The sequence below is a fragment of the Mercenaria mercenaria genome, chromosome 11 (genome assembly GCF_021730395.1).
Source record: "Mercenaria mercenaria strain notata chromosome 11, MADL_Memer_1, whole genome shotgun sequence".
In the NCBI taxonomy this organism is placed as follows: domain Eukaryota; kingdom Metazoa; phylum Mollusca; class Bivalvia; order Venerida; family Veneridae; genus Mercenaria; species Mercenaria mercenaria.
In genome coordinates, this window is record NC_069371.1 from 77,846,216 (window position 1) to 77,870,763 (window position 24,548).

The 24,548-nt window shown below is 34.7% G+C and overlaps 2 protein-coding genes across 2 annotated transcripts; both read left to right on the forward strand.

Annotated features, from left to right (window-relative positions):
* The first annotated feature begins 597 nt into the window (after positions 1-597).
* Positions 598-21,563, forward strand: LOC123532383 (uncharacterized). Its single transcript, XM_045313805.2, has 9 exons — positions 598-757; positions 15,693-15,837; positions 16,238-16,406; positions 16,732-16,889; positions 17,619-17,810; positions 18,266-18,478; positions 19,505-20,062; positions 20,525-20,640; positions 21,195-21,563. Exons 2-9 carry the CDS (start codon positions 15,708-15,710, stop codon positions 21,561-21,563), a joined length of 1,905 nt encoding a protein of 634 aa, XP_045169740.2. The 5' UTR covers positions 598-757; positions 15,693-15,707.
* LOC123532487 (uncharacterized) lies at positions 2,205-8,117 on the forward strand. Its single transcript, XM_045313938.2, has 2 exons — positions 2,205-2,352; positions 7,244-8,117. The coding sequence occupies exon 2, from the start codon at positions 7,258-7,260 to the stop codon at positions 7,927-7,929; it is 672 nt and encodes a 223-aa protein (XP_045169873.2). The 5' UTR covers positions 2,205-2,352; positions 7,244-7,257; the 3' UTR covers positions 7,930-8,117.
* Positions 21,564-24,548: the final 2,985 nt, after the last annotated feature.

The window sequence follows — 24,548 nt, forward strand, 5'->3', positions numbered from 1 at the left end:
TTTTGAGACATTTAACGTTAAAGGTGCGACATTTAGCGGCAGACGATTTTGCGACATTTAGCGGTGGTTGCGACATTTAACGTCAACCTTGCGACATTTAACGGTGGTTGCGACATATAGCGGCGTTGCGACATTTAACGTTGCCACAAACAGACATATCAAGTTTGTAAAAGATCAGCCTAGCTTGTTTCATTATCTGACTTCATCATTAAATCCGTGACACTGCCCAGAAATCCGTTTCCGAGGCTCGTTACAAATACTTCCTTCTTCCTTCTTGTGGCCGGCATTACTAGCAATGATAGTAAAACAGCAATATTTAGAACTGTACCTAATTCTTCTTTTAGGTCATATAAAAAGTTTAACGTTTCGATATAAACTTCTTTTAAAAATTGCATAATATGAAAATGCGTCACAAACGTTTTGCATGAAAAAAGAGAGTTTAAATTACATAAATGTAGAGCAGTGCATGAAATATACCTTATTAACGACCAAAAATGAGAGATTGCAAGAAAAAAAAAACGGTTGAAAAATATTACTACAGAAAAAAGACGGATTCACGGATCAAAAACATGACAAAATGTTTACGTTGTACAAGTAAACATGTCATGCAAGTTGTCACTGCAAGAAGAAAATGTATTGAAGTTAAAGTAACAAAATATGGTAAATAACAGTAGGTGTGTTAAATAATTAAAACCTTGACAACCGATATATGTCAAAAAGGAATTAAAAAAATTAGAAAAGATATGAGAAGTTGAAGGTAAGATATGCCTTTAAATCATTTTATTTTACGGTCTACGGCCACATGCAGATTCTTTCTCTTCGTATAACTGGGCCATTTTGAATCTAATGGTATTAAATGTCGATTTCAAATACCAGTAGAAAAGAGATTTACAGTCGTCACAACGTTGAAACTTCGATTAGGAATGCACTTGAGTTACTTAACATTCCAAACGGATCACATTCTGTACGCATTTCTTTTCTTTTCAGAAATAGAATAAAAAAAGGCCGACAAACATAAATTAATACTGTTTCTAATTTGAGTGTTTTTTGAGCGAATGAAAAATAAAAATAAGAAACGTGGAAATTCCCCGAAAATTAGGTTTTAAAACTGCATGACGCCAACAGTTTCTGTTTAAAAAGGAGTTTCTCTATAAGCTACCTTAAGGCCAAAATGTATTTCTCATAGGACTGATTAGTACTCTTACACCTTTAAATGAAATAGAAAAAAACACAACGAATGACATTGTTATGAATATCTAGCAGAAATAGTAAATGCACGTTTATGCGTTACCGCTGACGGCAATGTTAGTCAGTTCTGATGCTAATGTAAACTGATAAAGAAATATTGCAATAGCCGCCAACTGGAAACTAAGGCTCAAACTTCTCGAATCCCTGCTGGATACTACAAAAATATAATAAAACGTCCAGGCAGCGGTCTTTGCTTTATCATGAAAAGGATATCTGCCTTAATTCCCGATACATCAGCTTATGGAGATTTTTTTTTATTCTTAGTGACGTTTGTGCGAGTGGTAAGAAAAAAATTTAAAAAAACATTTTTGTAACTTTCGTTGCGGGAAATCCGACGGACAAAAGATCAAACTGGAGTGACCTAAGGCAGGAGGCGTAGAAAGGTAAGCTGCACTCCTTCAATTCCAGTCATTTTATCAAATTAGTAAAGGCTATTGATCTAGAATAACTCTATTGGTCAGTGAAATCTGTACAAACTTTCAAAAACAGTAGCCACGCTATTAAAATTCGATATAAAACAGGAAATTTCGTTCTACATTTAAATATTTATTACTAGCAATAGTTTTAGTGAAATTTGATGTTCATCTTTAAGAGCCACTGCCCCCGAATTCTTGACAGAATAATTAAATAGGTTTCAAAATGTAATTTATAGCTCCTAATCTTTTGCTGATGTTTTTGCCAAACACCTAATGCCTTGTCACCAGCGTTATGAGTACTAGTATGTGGTATTGATATCATTTATACGTTTTATAGTGTCAAAATGACCGAGTGTATTTTAAGATCTCCTATCTACGTATCTAAATCAATGCAGAAAATAATCTCTCATGTAAGTTACGATCGCTCACAAAATACTTTACAAGAGCTCAACATAGTGTTGCAGTGTCATACTATCATTTACTTTATGCATCTGAATATCAAATATGCGGAGAGAGAAAAAAGAAACCCTATCAACATAGCTTTATTACATATTTACATGTTTGTTCACCTTATGTGCCAGGTCGTTTCTGATTGGTGTTCCGCATGTAAATAAAAGGCCGTGCGCGTGTTTCCCAAAACATAAGCTCGGGCGATATCATTGAAAGTTCTACCGTAACTAAACAAACGGTAAGATTTTTTCTAATTTTTCTTTATTGATTTTTTATGTTTAAGATTATTTTTAGCGAAGAATTAATTATCTTTTTAATGGTTGCGTGGGAATATATCTAAGAATGCATGAGCAATAAACTGAAAAGATAGAGAGAAAAAAGAAAGAAACTGAAAAGGAATAATTATATTATGTGATTTATTGTATTTTACTGATGTGCTTAATTTTGGATCTCAAAAAGCAATGTCTCTCTCTGAAGCTAAAACAAAATATATTAAGCACACATTTAAAAAAACTGCTAAAAATGGAGAAATATAATGTAACATTTTGGACAAACACTATTTGTTGTTGCCAACTTGAAACACTATAACTGTAATCAAAGGAAACTGAGAAATACTACTGGACAACTTTCAAATTTCTTTAGACTGATATACATGCATTATGCTTTTTTGCCTAGGAAACACGTACGTTAAAATTACAAAACTGAAATTTAAACTAAAAAGAAACATTATTTTGTACATCTTCTACTAACTGTTTTATTCATAACATGATAAAACTTCTTTGAAATTTTAAAAGGCAATGGTTTGATATAGGGGAGTGATGGTTCGAGCCTCATGTGGGTCACAGTCACACCTTATGTGACACCAGTACAGGCTTTTCTGGGAAGCGGACTCGAGAGACAATCTAGCTAAATAGAAAAAAAATCTAAAAGCTAATGATTTAATACATACGGCATTAGTCGACAAAAATCAGCTTAGTTAATTTCCAGTCCAAGTCAGATAATCATGAGTGCAGGATGATAGCGAAAATCAACGAACATGTTTACTCTGTCAGGTATAAATCAACTTCTAAACGTGCAACATGCTAATGACCGTAAATCATACAATTTTACAAAATTGTTGTTGTTGTTGTAGTTATTGTTGTAAAATATTATAAAGTCTAAGGAATTAGAGAATGTTTTTACAGAAAAGTTAATTGCGCACGTAATGTAGTATTCATATATCAAAGGACGCGATCTAGTCCTTTTGACGGGATTCATTAAATCTGCTGTTTGAAAGTCCAGACATTAAAACGAAAATGATTAATTCTTGAAAATAATGTTTACTCTTTGTAATGAGGAAAATAGTATCTGTGTACAGTAAGATACTTCACTGTTTCCTATAGTTAAACCACAATGGCCCATTGCCTGCAATGAAGTGATAAAAATCATTAAAACGACACTAGAATAAGACAGTGGTAGACCACAACCTTGGCGCAGACCAGTTTAACATCAAACCATTTTGTGCGTATAAAATAACGTTATAGAGAAATTTCATATTTAAGTTCTTTTTCCCGATGAATGTCACAGGCTGAGTGGTGCGCCCTCTTAAAATTGATGTGGGATGTACAGGTAATACTGCGCATTTTACCGCTTTTATTAATGTTGTTCAGGTTTAATTGTTCGACCCTGCATACTGCTTACATAACATGTAAACAAAATTTGACAAAAAAGAGATAATATATCTGCTGACAGTTTTCTTTTCTAAATATATAAAGTCAACAGTGTGTCGAGATGGAAGAAAGTTATACAGTCAGAGAAAGTAATTAAGAAACACATTAAATGTTTAGCTTGTTTTAAGTATAACAATGTTTTAATAAGTATCATTTAGAAAGGTTGACTTGGTGCATAAAAATATTGACACCATGTAGATTTGCATCCTTGACACTTACTTTAACATTTACTGTTTCTATGATTAATTATAATGTAATATTATTGGTTGCTAACAACAAAATCACCAAATATCACCCACGAGGGTCACGACATTAGCAGTTTTGAGTGGGACTTAATTTGTGACCCGCGTGCGTATTGGAATATAAATTAATACTTACGTCTTGCTGATAATTCATTGACCTATATTGGTGTATTGGCAAAATATAGGACAAATCTGAATGGCGAAAGGAGGTGCATTAGAATCATTTATTCATGTCATACAATCATAAAAGCGGCTAAGTAATCAGTTTGTCGATATTCGAAAACACTGAGTAATTTTGATGAAACTAAAATGTGTCCAAAACAATTTCACATTAAAGAATGACCATGGCCTTTGCTATAAAGGTCCAAAGTTTATTCACGACTCATTGTTTTGTTACGGCAGTCACTTTTGCTGATTAAAATATATATATCCATCCGTACAAAAAGGGAATAAATCCGGGACAAGATAATTGACTTTGATTTAAGTCTAACCTTGACCTTTGAGCATTTTTTCTTGTAAAGGCGACTATTTGTGCCGTGTTATTTGAATATTCATTCATGCGTTAAAAAGATAGAGGCTGAACATACGCTTGGGCTAGGGTCTGGGTCTCGCACGCGACAAATTGTAATTGTGGTGATTGTAGTAAATGTGTTTCAAAACAAAGCAACCAGATCTTCCGGACGTATTTCTTTTGTTTCATTCAGCGCGTTAGTTTAATCATATTTTATTGCTTCTAATTTAAATACAAATACACAAATCATACAATGAAAAAGGATTGCTTATTTTAACAAATTAATAACAGTATGATTAGAATTCAACTTACATAAAAGCAAAAGGGTTGGGCCACAAGTTTTGCCAACATTAGAGGTTGGCCCGTCCCATAATTCAGCGCGTTATGCTGCACACTAAAATGGTTAGAGGGTAAAGTAATTTGTCAAAGAACGAGATGTTGTAATCTTGTTAATGTGAAAGTTTTCATGACAAATTTCTTTTTAAGGGAGGATTTTCAGTGAGCTGTCACATTCATCATTCATGATTTAATGATTTATTTAAAATGATATATGCCTAGAAAAAATACTTATAGTGGTATGTGTTTAATTGGCTTTTGTAACGGGGTGTAATTTGACATAAATATGATGGACAGTTAATTCGCAACTCAGACAAAATAAATACCAAGCTAGTGTAGTATTTTTGTCGGTTCTCAGTTACCTGTCATTACATTTAATTTACTGCCTCACAAATGTCTAAATGATCTTATTTCATAAACAAATGCAATGACCTTTTTATGCTTTTGGAGACAATCTATTAATTTCAGACAACTATTTACGAATCAATTAACCAAAACAAAAAGCAACGTGACATAATAATGAATGAAGAAACTTGAAAAATAGAGTAAAAAAATCATGACTTTTATGTACAGTAAAACCTCTCTAAACCGGAACACCTGAATACCGGAACCCCTCCAAACTGAACAAATTTTGCTGTCCCAAAATCTGGGCTTCTTATTCATTAGAAAAATACCCTTGTAAACCGGAACCGAACAATAATTCCAGGCAGAACCTCTATTTATCGACACAAAATTACCCCTGAAAACCGAACAGTTTTAATGGCAAACGGAATTTTGTCACTTGCCTTTTACCGTGATTACCAGAATTCACTCTGTTTGGTAAATATGTCCTTAAAACATTAATGGTGTTGTTTTATAAGTAACTAAACAAGATCAGGATTTAAAATGAATCAGGTTGCTTGGTAATTGTAGATCTATTTATGCAATGTAGCACACATTCTACCAACAAAACCCTCAAAACCGCAAACTCACTGAAACCAAACATTTACTCTGGTCTGAAGGCCGTTCGGTTTAGAGGGGCTCATCTGTACTTGTTTCGTTTTATTTCTTAATCAGAATGTATGACTTTTTTCAACTGCACCAAGACAAAATAAAACGTTTATCTTGTTTAATTCTTTTCAATATCACTTAACATTTATATGTGAAATTTTAATGCGTGAAGATGATATAAAAGCAAAACAAGTGAATGTGAAAGAGTAGGGTTGTCAGCTTGATGGCCAAAAACGAAAGAGTAACGCAAAGAAAATAAAACTGTCCATCAATAGGTTGATAACCCTGTGATCAGAACGCAATTAAAACGACTGCTGTGGTATGTCAGGCTAAATTAGGAAGATATATATATCTGCTGACACGAAAACAACGGGAAAAAAAAACAGCTGACCTTCCTACCTTGTTAAATATATCTTTTATTTATATATTCTTTTTAAGTGTAACAACATGAGTTTATGCTTAAGAAGACACATTGTTTCATATTCCGTATTTATTTTTGTCCAGTATTATATCACATTTAAGCACAGTATAACTAAATGCTGTTTTTATCAAAAAAGGGATATTGAATGTTGAAAGACAAGTTTTCATAACGAAATGTAATAAAGGGCTTTACTTAGCATTTTGAAGGCTTACTTGTTTTCAACAAAAACCGTAATGCTTAAACAATATCAATTTAGTCATTTATGGTGTACAATTAAGGTCGAATGTCTGCTTTGCGTTCGCGCAAATTTCAAAATTAAACGAAAATATATCTGTACGCGATTATTTTTATACGTGCACACACAAATATGTAGGTGCGTTGCGTTTGTTTATACTAATACGTAACTTTAAAAATACAAGAATTTTTTTCATAAAACTTGGTACCTGGATACATGGAAATATGAACGTACTTTTATTTTGTTGCTATGGTAATAGATGTGGTTGCTATGGAAAAAAAATGACAAAAAAAAATGACAGATTGGGATCCTGTGACAATTTCAAAAGTTTTTCATGAAACTGAATACATGGATAGATGGCAATGTGAAGAATATGCAAGTTTTTCTATTTTGTTAGCAATAAAAAGTGCAAATATATGACAAAAAGTGGTTCTGGTATTATTTAAAAGTTCAAAAGACTTTTTCACGAAACTTGATATAAGATAAATAACAATATTGAGAGTATGCACATTTTATGTTGCTACTGCAACAAATGTGGCTCATTTGCACGTCGTGTCTTTGCAAATGTTAACCACGCATAAAACCAAGGAAAACAGAAATGATTCATATAACGAATACATTTGTACAATTAATTTATCTAACATGACGTAACCGACCACTTATTTTGTTGTTTTCCATTTTTTAGGCAGAAGTTCAAAAATGAAAATCGATATTTGTTTGCTACTCCTGGGACTTGTCCTAACTCAGGCGGCGCCAGCTCCCCCGGCAACAAGGACAAAGAAAGGACCACCACCAGCCAGGGCAGTACCGCGTAGAAATGACATTAAAGATGTTCCCGACAATTCTGGTCGTGCTGCTGCACGAGTAGTTCCCCCGGCAGGACGCGCACCCCCAGCATGGGCAGTCCCCCCGGCAGCACGTGCACCACCAGCCAGGGCAGCACCGCGTAGAAATGACATTAAGGACGTTCCTGACAACGCTGGTCGTGCTGCACCAAGAGTAATCCCATTAGCAGCACGTGCACCACCAGCACCTGCTGCACCGATAGCACGTGCACCACCTGCACCAGCGTCCCCAGTAGTACGCGGTCCACCTCCACCACGCGCTCCAGTTGTACGCGGACCACCGCCACCGAGAGTGAGACCAGCACCAGCACCGGCACCAGTTCAACATCCGGCTCCATTGGTCAGACCAAATCCACCAAGGACACGGACAAAGACTGTAGGATTCCTTAGCGGTCCGGACCGATTTGTACCATACATTCCATCAGCACCAACCACATACCCACCACAGCCACCAACAACTCAGTACTATCCACAGTACGACACACGTGACGTAAAACAAGAGGAAGAAGAAGAAAACTCAAATTAAAACCAAAGTCTATAAATAGAACAAAATTATATGAGTTACTGTCATTATTCAAAATTGTGACGATATGCCGAAAAATAATTTCACACATTTGCATAAGATTAATTTGAAATATGTTTTACATGTTATTCGTAAAGAAACAAATTCATTTCATGGCTGTTATAAGATATCATAATAAACGGAATCATTTATTCGTGTTTTCTTTCACATTTCACCATTGGTATAGTTATGATTGCCTTTTTATTTAATCAACAAAAGTTATTGAAAACTGAAAATTGAACTGTTAATACATATTCTAACACGACCAGCTAATAACCTACATACTTGTAGAGCAAAATCTATCTCGGGTTATTCTGCAATAGGCATACAGACACTAAATAGGAAAATGGGGCATAATGGCGGATTCAAATAGTCCTCAGTTTTTTGCTCTGTAGAGCTATTTGCCTTATTTTCTTTGCATTTTTTTTGCTGAAATCACATGACAGATCTATGTTTGACATGTAGGTAGCATTTTCATAATGAAATAACATCATGACAGAATTTTTCATGGAAACCTAGATCATACACCACCACTACAATTTGGGGTCTCATTTTTAGCTGATTTTGCAGTTTGTGTGTTTCACCGAAAATATTTTTCTTACATCAAACATGACCCCCACTTTTCTTTTGATATTTATTCAGCACTGACAATATTTTTCAAGAAAATGTAAGTTACAGACATTTAAAATGGGTCCTTATGTATGCTGCGGCCATTGGAAATATGTCAGTTTTATATAGAATAAAGAAGAACAGCTATTTAGTGTGTTGTAACCAATAAACCGACCTTGAACTATGCTGCGCGCGTACCGTGTTTTGGCTATGCTGCGGCGTAGCACGCAGTTGTAATTTACGTTAACTTTGATGAAAATACTTCTCTGATTCTCGTCTAACGTTATTTGGAGTAAGTGGTGTTAGAATCGAGATAATATGTATCTAAATAAGGTTTATCGTAACCCTCGTTTGCCGTTCTTATGCATAGAAATATATCACGAAGGCCTTCGTGATATATTCATACACAAGAGAAATTCCAAACTCGGGTTATTCTACGATAAATCTAATTTTGATACTTATTATTTCTTAAATATGAGTAAGTATGAGTATGCCCTATTATTTTGAAGGCCATTCCGTTCTTGAATACAAGCGTTGTTACGTCACAAAATGGTACAAACGCATTGTGGTAATGTGTACAAAAATTTGGCCATATACCAAAATTCTTCCGAGCTGTCGAAGTGCACACTACAAAAAACGTTGGACACAACACGTTCCGGAACTGCATTGCCAAAATGCGTTACATATATACACGCAACTTAAAGCGATATCATATTACTAATAACTTGATCCTTTTATAAAAACAGAAGTGTCTGAACATTGACATTACGTAGAGATAACTTTTTGCGACCACTCACACAACTTCAGTAGAACATACTTTCCACAAAATGCATCCTCTGTGAAAAAAAAACATTCATGGTTATATGAACAACAGACGTAAACCCTGAAAACACATGCATTGTTCTAAAAAGCTTTCTTTATCTCTTCAGTATATGTATCATTATGATAAAGTCTTGACAGGACGAAAATACGAAAACACGACATTCCCGGGGCAAAAATGCGACGAAATATAATGCGTTCGCCGATTTGAATTTATGGTGATAACAAGCTCTAAATGCCATGTTTTTGTGTTTCATCAATTTTACAGTTCGACTGACCAACAATCAAAACACCACATATTTCATCATCATCGTCGTCGTCGTGGTCGTCGTTGTTGTCGTCATGGTCATCATTTTTAACGTCACCGCATGGTTTCTCATGTTAAGTCAATAGATAAAGCTCTTATCCAAGAGCGATTCCAAACACATGCAAATGTGTTTAAAAGTTAAGGACAAATAACTGATGTCCCCGTTGAAATATACACTGGATATTTTGTTTAAGATAACAACGAGCCCCCCGTTGGACTGAATTAAAAGTTATTTAGTCTTACACGCTATCTTAAAATGTCTTCAGTTTTAAACAGTTTACAAACATTTATAAATGGCAAAAACAAAGATAGGTTGAATTTCCACTCAATGATTTTGTAGCCGAAAGCGGAATTTTTTTGTACGTTGGCGTTATTGGATGTGGTCCAAATGAGAGTAGGTTTGAAGATTAATTATAGCTTTAATGGTGAATGAGGACTGCAAGTGCTTCCCCGAAGGCAGGGCAAGGCAAGGCAATGATGGGCATCTGGATGGAGCCACTGATCGTTGGCATGCAAAAAGGATGGCTGTCTAACATGAAAGATATTTAGGGCAAGTGATTCGAAGCCATTTTCCCTATGAATTTATGAATAAAAAAAAAAACTGCTAAAGTGTTTCATAGTAACCAAGGAAGCATTACATAAATATCTGTGTTTTTGCAATACATTTTATGGTATGTACTTTGGTGACACACATTTAAAGCAAAAGAATTTGCGCATTATCTAAATTTCAGTGTATGTAATAATTTATATTTTTGTTGGGGTTAACGTTTCACTGACACAATTATAGAGCGTATTGAGACTTTCTAGCTTTTCATGGCGGAGGAGGAACCCAGATGCCCCTCGAGTCGTTATTTTATGACGGACGGGCACCATGGCAGAACCAACGACCGTCCGTAAGCCATCTGGATAGCTTCATCACAGGAAACATTCTACGAACCATGTGGAGTTCGAACCCACATCGGTGAGGGGTAAGTCAGTGACCTAAGTCACTTGCCCACGAAGGCCCCTAATAATAATATAATGTTTCATCAAACATTATATCACCAAACACGAAACAATAACAAATCATACCTGCATTAATCGAGCAAAGTTTTGCCTGGAGATAACATATATTAACAAAACTTTTTTTACTTTTATCTGACAGCAAAATTACATCAGTCTTACTTAACATTTGATCTGCATCACAAAAAATGATAATCAAATAAAACGAGACTCAATGTATCTTGTAAGTGGACTTTCGTAGAACAACATCTGTGCGGTGTTACAACTGCCTGTCGCAAATTAACCTACTATCCCATCTGTTCGTAATATTCATGCTAAAATCGTAATGTTTCACACTCCAGCATTGTGTTTTTCGCTTACCGGTCCAGTAGGTGATTGTTTGGCAATATTTCTGCGCGAAGGTTGGTGATGTCTTAGAAACCTAGTAGTGTCTGAACACCAAGGAAACAGCAAGGATTGGTGAGGGCACATTTTGACATTTTAAAATTATGACGTCAAGTAACTGCACGCAAATCAAAATGAAGTCAAAGTTTATTTATGTATAGCTCTTTATAAATAACATAAACACATTCATAGACAAGCGTCACGTTGAGATATGAATAAAACATACATACAGGATAACCGACATGCTTATGCATCATAAAACACATCGGACATTAAACAGAAAATGAAACTATATTTATACACAAATTTGCTGAAAGTGTTATTTAAAAAAAGAACTTCTCTGTCTTGAAAATGAAAAAAAAACTATATCTTTTAAGAGGTATTAGAATAAAAAGCAAAAATAAACAAAAAGCTACAAATTTGCCCTGGTTTAAGTACGTGAATGTAATGAAATGATATTTGAACACCAATATTTATTTACACGAAATAAGGAGTGCTTAGAAGCAGCTACTTACCAGCAACGTATAAACATCAAAAAAAAAATACGTATAGAAGGATTTACACTTGGCGAAGTCCTTAGCAACGGATGTAAAATTTCCCGCATGCGCACTCTACGTACGCACAATATAAACTACGTTAAAGTTATATCACATTTCAATCTATTCGATCAATATGAGTTGGTGTTATAATAAAATACCACTGCAGGAAAAAGGAAAATATAATATGTAGAACACATAAAAAGAACAAAAAAGCATGTAGCGTAGTAAGGAACCAAACACATCGAAAGCAGGCATCAAAGCATAAAGCAAGAACACGTTTATGAAGTATTTGCTGCAACATTAACTAGAACATTCAGTGCAAGTGTAGCCCAATCCCCTCTAGGCAATATTTAAGCTTCTGAACTGGTTAAAATTGACTTTCACCATGAAGTGTTGCGGGAGGTAATATTGGCCGCTGTGGACTGGAAAGGGCTGCTGCCATAGTTAGATGTTGCTACCATTGGTTATATCAACCGTGTTTGTGAACATAGAGTATATGTATCAGGACATATAAATATAATATGGAACGTTGTTATTGATAACGTTAACGCTTCCAAGGCAATAGATCTTAGTCTTCTTACCTTAAAGGTTGCCATCTTAGCTTTGAACGGCAAACTGTCACAGTTCAAATTAAAATCACTGGAAATCTATCTAAGAGCCTTTTCTTCTTTCTTTTTTTTTTTTTTTTTTTTTTTTTGAAATGTTTGTTGTTGACCTATCCAAATAAAGGTGCCAAATCAAGGAACAATAATCAAAGCTGGAGAGAATGAAAACTTAACAGATTTTTATTTTCAAAGTTTATGTGTTTTTTTTTTTTTTTTTACTTATTTTTTTTTTTTTTTTTGTTTTTTTTTTTTTCAAATCAAACTACCTAAACATGTCCAAGTTTTACAACTTTCGTCGAATTTAAGTTTTGCAACTTTCGTCAAATTTCTTATCGTTGACATGAAAAAAGTATGCACAAGACTGAACAATTTTCGTACAGATATTCAACTAGCCAGTAAAATTTCCGTTCCAGTCCTCGCCATATTTCAAATTGGTGCAGCAAAACCCTCAGTATTCGAATTCATCGGACTGTGTATACGGAGAAGCCAAGGACTGTTACGATTCGCACGTAACATTTGAGTCTGTCTATTATACAAAAATTACCCAATTTTACAAACGGACGTAAGAAGAGCGATTGGCAAGCAGCGGATATCCTATTGTAATTAATGGTTCTGTCGTAAAATGCTATTAGAAGTTAGCAGAGACAGGCAGAATGATTTAAAAAGCACAACTGAAAAGTCTGCTTTTCATATTGTGACAAACGACGTTGTGGTTTAAATTAGTATTTTGTAGATTTAGAGTATAATTCATGCGTTTGAATGTTTCCCGACATGCTCTCCAGTATCAATAATATTATTAGTTAAAGGGAGGCAATTCGATTTTGTTTTTGATAATTACTATTGTTAAAGTTATTTTCCTAGTTCTTAAATAATACGATCTAGTAAAATATTGCATACCAAACTTCAACGCAGTATTACTTCCCCTTGTCGGTACAGTTGACACACCACGTATAAATTGGGCTGAATTTCAGCCAAGTTTTTCGCCTTTTTTTCAGTTTTGTTATTTGTATCTCAATGGTTAGATATTATAACTTTTGCTTGTAAAAACGAGCGAAAATCCTCACCAATAATGCAGCAATACTAAAATTACTTCGTTTAGTGGTGTTGTGACGCGCACCTGCTAAAAATGTAAACGATGAAATTATTTGACAGTGTATTTTGAGTACATCAGAGAATTTGACGAATCGCATACAGCAAACTATAGAAACATTGAACTTTCGTTATGTTCTTAAAGGTTGTGACATAAATGTCAAATTGCCTGTAGATTATGGCAAGCATTTGATTCACCAGGCAAAGCGTGTCGCCATTTTAGGATCACATGGTTTTACCTCGTCACGTGATTTGCTCGGAGGCGACAATATTCCTGTGCATACCTTTAACTGAGGTTCACAAGACATTTAATAAGACTTTGTCTTCGATATGGAAAGGTCGTTGCATTTTCTGTATTTCTAGTGTTCACTTTGTACTGTGTAGAACGATTCTTAGCAAATTATGATATACAGGCGAAATAATTGCTTCCGGGACTGTATCCAACAATGCCCACATCTCTTAGAGTCAGTTACCTACATAGACATCTATATTTTGATAAGGATACAAAGGGATATAGATAGTAAATCATAAAACCACTTTCTATCTATCAATGATGGAAGAAAATTAGGTTAAGAAGTAGAGGCTAACACCAGGGTAAATTCATCCACCCCAGATTAAGTCAACTAGATAGCGTCTTCACGTTCCAAGTTTGGTTTCGAACCCACAGATGCGAAGGGCAAACCATTTGTAGCCAGAGACCTCAGGTTAAATTTTCAGTCACAGAATGCCACTTTTATTTTGTTGCTGCATGCTAGGACAAGACGAAGATTAATGTGACAAAAAGTTGATCCCCCAAGAGCTTTAAATGTACGAGGAATCTTTCTATGAAATCTGGTAAATTGATACAATATGAGAATATGAACATGAATATTTGTACGTTTGTCTTCATTCTCAAAAGGTGGATCCTGTGAGAACTTTCCCTCCAACACGGTAGATAAACAGATGACACTTTAGATAAACAGATGGCACTATAGGGATTTGGTATGACATTTTATAATTATTTATACATCTTATATGTGGTTGTTATGCCGTCAAAGCTTGGTTCATATTTTATTTCAATCGGTTAAGGTTTCATGTACTTACCAAAAAGGTCTATTGCTAGATAAAAGTCTTGTGAAATGTCATTCAACAACATGCATTTCACGTTTGATGATGTATTTCTATGTGAGAGAATTCAAAATATATGCTAGTAAGTTAGGCACAACCACATCTTTGATATCCCAGAGGTGCCACCGTATATGACCAAAGTAAAAGACAGACAACTTGAAAAACGTGTTAACAATGAAGCATATATACCATTGCTGTACTTCATTGCTATACGTCTATGTCTTTTTCTGCCGAAAACATTAAAAACAATGCAACATAATTTTAAAACCTATGAAAATGTGTTGATTCTAAAAATATTTTGATTTGGGGAAAAAAATTATGCATGTTTGCAAGATTGCAAGAGAAACGAAGCTTTTTCCAATTAAATATAATTTCTTATAATTATTACATTTTATTTAAGTCATTAATATTTCAGAAAATTTTCAAACTACTAATTCTTATAACAGTTTTATAAAACAGACATGGACGGAAGTTATTGTTTAGTAATACACAACTTTCTTCAGAAAATAAATGATTCATTATTATTATTAATACAAAATAACAGCTGAAACGCAAAAACGTCTAATTCAAATTATACTTTGTCCTTACATACCGTATTTTTGCGCGAAACTGTCAAAGGTATATTCCCTTACTAGAAGTGGTTAAACATATCAAAACAATCTTCCGGGCCCTAGGGGCTGAAGCGACGTTAAAATTTTTAACCTATACGTAAATAATTTAATTTATAATTTAACGTATTGGAATACGTAGAAGCTGACAACTGATGAATAATTATTCAGATATTTACAAATAATTTTTAATGTTCTCAATTTAGAATTTACGTACATTTAAAAACATTGAGGATATATCCAGCGAATGAGATTTAAGGATTACTGAATACTGGAAATAACTGTAACCATTTTAAAGAAGAATCATGGTGTACTGATACAATTTAAGTAGAGTGTGATTATTAGGGGAAAAGTTTACTTATAGATAGTAAGTATTATCAACATTTATTTCTGTGTAATTAAACTAATATAAATAAATAAATATAAACTCTACTCAAGTCATGGATAAAATCTATATTATACTTAAAGAAAGTTTTTAATCAATATTATTATGACACATAGAGAAATAAAAGGTATTGTTGCACAAATGATTTTCTAAACGTTGTTTTGTTTTATAAAAAAATATGTCGCATAAATTTAGAATTGTGGTAGTCAAACGAATTAAAAGGTTGTCATGGTATCACGGTTTTCTTGATGATTTTTTTTCCACTGCATACAGATATTGAAACATACGATGTTGCTCAAGTATCAAACCTTGGCCATTTTTCTCTGTCTTGGTGTTTACTTTACGCATGCGCAGTCAACCTCAACACCAAGCACAATTCCTGGACGTGTGTTTGAGATGGAAAAGGAGGATTTGATCTGTAAGTTTTCAACAATTTTCACATTTCAATGAATATTTCAAATTTGTTAAAAGCATGATGCGTTAATAACTTGAAATGAATTAATTGTATTGTACAACATTAACGCATCAAACATTTCTTAGAGTCTGTAAGACATTTATACTTCATTTTAACACAGGTCCGTGGACAATGAAGTGATAATAGATGGAACAACTAAACCTTCCTGATAATAGCCAGAAGAAAGATGTATGCTTAAGAACAGATGTTGAACTTTTTTAGATAGTAATTTTCCTGATATGTAATATATCATCCAAGTGTACATATTGTTTACATTTGATAGCTTAATAATTTACGAAATTCAATGTAATTACTTGAGGGTTTAAACATTACAAAAACAATAAATTTTAACTATTTGTTTCAGTGCTAAATGTTGCTGCAAAGGGGCGCGTTGTGGAGCTGTTAGCCAATGAACTTGCACGAACCGAGATCATCCGGGCACTTCTTGTGGAGTATGGGCGGGAATGTGTGGAGAACGTGACATTGCTGGAGAAACATTGCCTTGATTGTATGATGGACAGATGCAGTAACAGGTATGTTCTCTTAAAGACCAGTTAATCATGCTAATTGACAGATATTGAATATGTATTGCTGAATACTACTTGCTAAACGCTAAATGCCAAATATTGACTGACAGATTGTAATTCGCACGGAATGATGTGTTACTCGTGAATTGTGAAATGGAAGGAGGGTATGGGAAAATGAAGTTGGGGTTGCCGGAGGGTGGGTGGGTGCACTACTGAAATAGGAAGTAACTTGGCGAGCAGTGAATCGCATTGAGTGATTGAATAATTTGCAGATGAAAATAGCGGACTAGTTTGTTTGACTTTCTTAAATACTGACCTGGATTTATTGCAGAATGTCCGAGTGTCACATTGATGGTCCCCCGTTATCAGAGGTCATCAACCATAGCCCGAGTCCTATCCAGGGACTACAGTTCTTGTCAAAGTCACCCAGAGTTGTGGACGAGGGAATGAAGAATTTTGCTAATAAAGCTCGCACAGATATATTAAAAGGTAATATTTTAAAGATATATATTAGAAATGACGTCTTGGATCTTGAGATAAGTATAATACGTGAAACGCTTACGTCTAACGCCCCCATATATCAATTACAAATAGAACATTTATGTAAAAAAATGAGTGATGTAATTATTTCATTTCATCCGGTTTTGTAATGTAATAAATATACATGAATGTTCTGTTTTTATTTAGTTTTTAAATGTCAAACATAATTTAATATAGTTTCCAAGCATCTCTGGCATGTACATTTCATGTGTATATTTATGACTTTGTACGGCTGGGCTGGGGTCATAACAAGTCAGAAATTACAAAAATGCAATATTTGTAATATGAAATATAATGCAAAATTATCGACGAGGCGTAAGAGTTTCGTGCAAGAGCCCATGATGATCAGTGAGAAGTCTAGAAATCAAACATACTGGATATGTAAACTGGAAACTGGGCTACGCTCGAAACACACAGTGTTACAGACTATACTCTTTCATCTTAATGAAATGTATGAAAATCCATTTTCCTCAGCCAATCAATTTATTGCAATTCTGATATTTTTTTAAATATTGCTACAGATATGAAAACAGGTGCATGCTAATTAATTACTAACTAACTTATTGTACTGCAGTACAAACAGGCACCTTAACTGAAGAGTCATCCAGATACAGCATAACAGATAAACAGAAAAATTCATTTAAAATAATTACTTTCAAATGTGGATATATATTTCAGACGTTCCGGAAACACTACGAGAACAAAGTGAGGCAATAATGCACTCAGAAGTAGACCAGAGTTTACAAGATCTTAATGAAAACATGAACACAGAACGAGCGTTACAAAAGCTCAGTTTGCACGTGCAAAAGGCGGCTGAAAATGTAAACAAGCTCCCGGACGTTGGTGATAAACTTGGTACTATTATCGTAGGTAAGATGTCCACTTTATAATCACGAACTTTAAAAACATTAAGATGTTTAATCCTTTGACGGAGAATGTAAAGCATTTTCGGAGAATAATTTTAAATTATTTAACTTCTACATGTATTTATATAAGATTCTTTGGAAGCTCAGCACGCAGTCACTGTTTGACAGAATCAGTTTATGAGAGGAAATTTAATGTGCAACCCCCCTACGTTCTCTAGCACTGGCTGACAAGAATTCTGTTGTACAGGTCCGTTGATTTCTTGTTCCGAAAGGATAGAAAGTTATTGTAACACTAAGTACAAGTCCGTGGAGAGTTAATACGGCTGCCTCATTGCACTTAAGGTCTACGGTTGTGATAATCATGTGCAACCATACTGCAGCCATAGAGGAAATAAGAAAATTGAAAACTCTTGTTACATTTGTAAATTTGTTAAAACAAAGAACTGTTTTGTGTTACAGAAAATGAAGATCACGCGATCAACTTAGCAGAGTTACTTGCAAGGAGGCTGAAGAGTTCTCGCCCTTTCTTGGAATCCATCAACCATAACGGTGCACGTGTCATCGAGCAAATGCCGTCAGTACTCGATAAAGTTGGGGAACGTGTTCAAGTGTTCAAACAGAAAGTATCTGGCGTTTTTAACAAAGTTCTCGATACCTTCCACAGAGTCATGGGTAAGAGTTCTTGCACAACCAGTACCGAGCTGTTTACTTGAAACTGTCAACAGGTCTGATGATCTTGATAATTTTGTCTTATCATTTAATAAAGTACTTTGAGCAGAGAGTTAGTTTTGAATGGAAAACACTCTAGCTGTACATAAACTGAAATGACTTTTAAAGTTGTTTTTATATAAAATGGAGGGGTGTAATTCCAAAAAAATTATACTAAAGAAAGTTAAATTGATTTGCTGTATTATACAACAGTATCATTATCTACCACCCATGCAATTTTACGGACTATCCGCAGTGTCAATCTAATAAAAGCTTAATATGTGCTGAAATTATCTATTTACGTAGTAAGAATATCTATTTACGTAGTAAGAATATCTATATCTATTTACGTAGTAAGAATATTGTTTACTGTTTCATTTAGATCATCAGAGGTGTTGATATTTCCAATGGAAAAATCATGCATTTACCGGTAGATCATTAACAAACGGGAAATTATTGTAAACAAACTTAAAACATTTGCTGATTAGTAAATAAACGCGTATTTTGAAGAGAACGGTTGGAATAGTTCCATTCAAGTATTTGTCCTCGATACTCTGTTATATAAACTGAATACTTACGAATGCCAGAACTCTCTTAAGTAATTCATTGAGTTCAACGTCACACTGACACAATTATAGGTCACATGGCAGCTTTCCAGTTTTGATGGTGTAGGTAGACCCAAGGTGCCCCTCTAGGCATTATTTCAAGCATGGGTGGGCACCGGGTAAAACCACCATCATTCCGTAGGCCAGCTGGATGGCTTCCTCACATGAAAAAAAAATCGACATCTCGAGCGCGGTTTCGAGCGCACTGCGGTGAGGAGCAAGTAATCCGAACTTCGGCAGCGGCATCAACCACTCGGCCGCGGAGGTCCCCCGAAATGACAGTACTGTAAATAAGTCACATAAAAAATAACAGTTTACAACACTAGAAATCTTTCAAATTAACTATAACATTTTTTTATCTTATAATCCAATCATTATTTTTCAGAGGACCCTGAAACTCCAGTGGTGAACGGAAACCTTCAGCAGCAGAATGGAATAGGGCAAGGTTTTAACAATCGAGGACCAACAGGCATGCCGGGTGTGAATGGCATCCAGTTCCCTAGGCAACAAGGTCAATTTAGAGGTCCATTTCCCCCGAGACAACAATTCCAAAATCAGCAATTTCAACAGCCACAGTTCCCCAATGGTCCTGGTGGTCAATGGCCAAATGTAGCTACCAAACAGCAAGCGCTGCAGAAACTTGCATTTAATCAAGGGCAAACAAGACAAAATCCACAATTTAACCAAATCCGGCTTCCTCCAACTCCACAAAATATGAATCCAGCATTTAGAAACGCTCAGGATCTTTCACAACTACAGTCTAACCAGATCCCTGGAAGTATCGCCGCAACTGTTCCAAGTCCCGGTCAGATGTCACCAGGCAGGCGTCGCAGACACACAGATCCTGACTGCAAGCGCCTAAAGGATGACCCAGACACGTACTGCCGAACGTACGAGTCGCTTTGTCACAACTGTACCTTAGAGAAACGGCTACGATTTGAAGGTAAGGCTTTCAGCTACAGTTAGAAGGCTAAAATGAGGAGGTTTGGATAAATCTTAAACTAGCAAATATCAAATTAGTTTTACAATGTATGAACTGTTGATGATTGTCCCTAACCACCTGCCATATTCAGCTTCGTTGTATAAATATAATTAAATACTTGATTCATGCTTTCAGATTTGTTATGGCTTTTTTTCTAGAAAATACTTTCAGGAGTTAGTTGCTGTGCATGTGCATGGAATATTTCTATTTCTGTCAGTCAAAAAGTAAAGGCTTGATATAAACCAGAAGGCATGTAGATGTACCTTCTACTAAGCACAGAATATATTAGCTTGAATAAAATATAGAGACTGCAAAACGTTTACAAATTTTGATGTACTTTCCTCTAGAGGTTGACCGTTGACTGTTACATTTTTGGACGTTTTTTATCCGTTTGAGTAAATACGTTGCATTGGGATATTTCAGTTTGTGGTGAGGGTGTAGAGAAAGCGCGTGATGAAATAAAGAGAATGGACAAATCTGTGGAGAGCTACCTTAAAGCGTATGAAGACTATATTGCTGGCGGTAATCTTGTTCTAAAGGTATGTAAACATGTAGGCAAAATTCTCTACTCAATTAAACTTATTTAAAAAATAGTATTAAAACAGGATTAAATTTTTCCAAGGCTGTGGTGTAGTTTAAGCAACATAAGCAATAGACATTCTTGATCGTTTTTCATTACACAATTTAGGTTTTGTCATGTACTTGATCAATATATGTAACCTGAAAATAACTGAAATTATTAAAGACACTGATTCTGGTATGCGAGGTATGTGGCCTATAGGGATGATACGGTCTGCGTATTGGCGGTAAGGGCCAATATACAAGACTGGACCATTGATAAACTAGCTTCTGTTTATCATAATAAGCTACTGTTTAGCTACTGTCAAGTACATGGAATGCACGTGACATGTCTCGCCTTTATAGCAAACAAGTTCTCACCTTTATAACGAGTTTAGAAAGCGGGCGGTGTGGATGCTGTTGGTTGTAAAAGATTTGTCAAGGGGCCATCACACACTTCACAATACAGTTATTCCACTTTGTGTTATATTTACTTGCCTTCTGTATTATCAAGAATGTTTTACTTTGTTTCCAGATTGAACTGAACACGACGAACCGCCTCCATAAGACAAACTCGTTTTATGACGCTTTCATAACTGCTAAAATTGGACCGTCAATATTCCGATACGTTACAAAAATGATTTTGAATATCAACGACATAAGGTCAACAGGATTACAAATCGGTGATGAATTGTGGGAAAAACTCTGGGAAAATGATGTTTTTGTTGAAGCAAGAAAACCAGAAATTGTGCCAGAAACTTTTAATATCATGGGACAAGTTCACATTGAAGAAGTTCACAAAGCGCATGCTCACAGAGACCAAACCGGAAGTGCTTCATACGCACGTGCAGGATGGACTTGTTTCGTTTCAGCTGTATCTGCATTAATTCTTGTGATTTTGTAGAATTGTTGCCTTCACTTGATACATGTACATATTCTTAATTCTTCATCAAGAAGTGGACATATATGCTCTTAGAAACAAAACGTTTAAACCATTAGTGCAGTATTTTACGCATTAATGTGCATTTTCTGCCGCAATTGAGACATCCAGCAAATGTTGTGAATGGTCATAAATTTGCTGTTTACGTGCTAACTGTTCTATACAAACAACATATTTAACAAAGATTTATTAATGAGTAAACATGGATGTATGTTATTTTTTCTATAACACATCATATGTACTTAAATAAACTCAGTGGCATAGTGAATTATGTTTCAAAATCAAAAAGTATTTTAAAAAGTCAAGTATTTCTATTCCTTTTGCTTTCAATATAAATTGTACTTTTGCATTTGATAGATACTGGATCTGAATCAAATGAAGAAAATTATAAAATTGCATGTTGCTTCAAAATACAATATTTCCAATGTATCTTGGTTGTACAACCAACGGGAGGTAAAATTGTAAATAAAAGGAATAAAATGTGTAGATGTAGTTACCCACAATATGCCTCAAAACACTTGAAACAATGCAAAGTGATTACTACACAACCACAAATTATTCCTTATTCTAAAAAAAAAACATATTTTCTTCTTTGCCTCATCACATTTAATATGCAAACAAGACCTTAGTCTTGGCAAATGTCAATTTCGTGATATTTAAATTAAGTGCTAAGATTAACAAATAATATTTGTATTATTTATATAAGACTATTTTCACAATGTCAAAACATTCTTTGCCAATAAATGTACTTTTTATTTCCAACACTATAATGATAAACATAATATACTGACTAAAACTAATTCACAAATAATGCCGAGGGTTAGAATTATTACTGCAATATAATAACAATATTTACAATTTCAAATGTACAAAAGATGTAGTGCTAAAAGGCACTTGTAACATGTATTTATATGATAAATTGATAATTTATATCACTTTTGTTAACAACATTGTATAAATTCATATTATATTTAGAATAAAACATTGTTGAAATCCATTTTTTTCTCCTATTCAGTCTGTTCCACAATTTCTGATGCATTACTGTAGGGCCTTAAATAAGGTACACTGTAGGGCCTTTTATAAAGTATACTGTAGGGCCTGAAATAATGTATACTGTAGGGCCTCAATTAAAGTATACTGTAGGGTCTTTTATGAAGTATACTGTAGGACCCCAAATAATATATACTGTGGGGTCTTTAGTAACGTATACTGAAGGGCCTCAAATAAGGTATACTGTAGGGCCTTAAATAAAGTATACTGTAGGACCTCAAATGAGGTATACTGTGGGGTCTTCAGTAAAGTATACTATAGGGCATCAAAAAAGGTATACTGTTGGGCCTCAATAAAGGTATACTGTAGGGCCTTTTATGAAGTATACTTTAGGGCCTCAAATAATGTATACTGTGGGGTCTTTAGTAAAGTATAATATTGGGCCTCAAATAAGGTATACTGTAGGGCCTTTAATAAAGTATACTGTAGGGCCTCAAATAAGGTATACTGTAGGGCCTTTAATAAAGTATACTGTGTGGTCTTTAGTAAAGTATACTATAGGGCCTCAAAAAAAGTATACTGTAGGGCCTTTTACGAAGTATACTGTAGGGCCTCATATAATGTAAACTATAGGGCCTTTAATAAAGTATAATGTAGGGCCTCAAATAAGGTATACTTTGGGGCCTTTAATAAAGCATACTGTAGGGCCTCAAAAAAGGTATAATGTAGGGCCTCAAATAAGGTATACTATAGGGAATTTAACAAGAGCTGTCACAGGAGACAGCGCGCTCGACTATTTCGATGCTGGATAGTGAAACTGGGCACATCTGAGGAAACTAGAGCTGTCACTGGAGTGTTTAATGACTCCAATTGTGGATGAAGATATTGCACAATAGACTGAGTCTATGTCAAAAATATCAACTTAAAGTAATAAGACAGGTAAAGATAAAATGTATCAAAACACTATATAAGTATATCCTAAGCAAAAAGGGGCATAATTCATTAAATATTGGTTCCAGAGTTATGCAGCTTGTGTCATATACAGTGGGTGATGATGCTGACCAACTATTTTAAGTTTGAATCATATCCATTCAGTAATAACAGAGACAGAGTGAAAGTGCATCAAAAATTTAACCTAAAATTCTAAGTAAAAAGGGGGAATAATTAATAAAAAATTGGTTCCAGAGTTATGCACCTTGCGTCGTATGGTGTGGGTGATGATGTTGAACAACTGTTTTAAGTTTGAATCAAATCCATTCCGTAATAACAGAGACAGAGTGAAAGTGCATCAAAACTTTAACCTAAAATTCTAAGTAAAAAGGGGAACTAATTCATGAAAAATTGGTCCCAGAGTTATGCACCTTGTGTCATATGACAAGGGTAATGATGTTGAACAATTGTTTAAGTTTGAATCAGATCCATTCAGTAATAACAGAGATAGAGTGAAAGTGCATAAAACTTTAACCTGAAATTCTAAGTAAAAAGGGGAATAATTCATGAAAAATTGTGCCAGAGTTATGCATCTTGTGTCATATGATGTGGGTGATGATGCTGAACAACTATTTTAAGTTTGAATCAGATCCATTCAGTAATAACAGAGATAGAGTGAAAGTGCATAAAACTTTAATCTGAAATTCTAAGTAAAAAGGGGGAATAATTCATGAAAAAATGGTGCCAGAGTTATGCACCTTGTGTCATATGATGTGGGTGATGATGTTGAACAACTATTTTAAGTTTGAATCAAATCCATTCAGTAATAACAGAGATAGAGTGAAAGTGCATCAAAACTTTAACCTGAAAATCTAAGTGAAAAGGGGGGATAATTCATGAAATATTGGTGCCAGAGTTATGGCCCTTATGTCAGATGATGTGGATGATGATGAGGAATAAGTATTTAAAGTTTGAATCAAATCCATCAAGTAATTACAGAGATAAGTTGAAAAAAGAGAAAGTGCACCA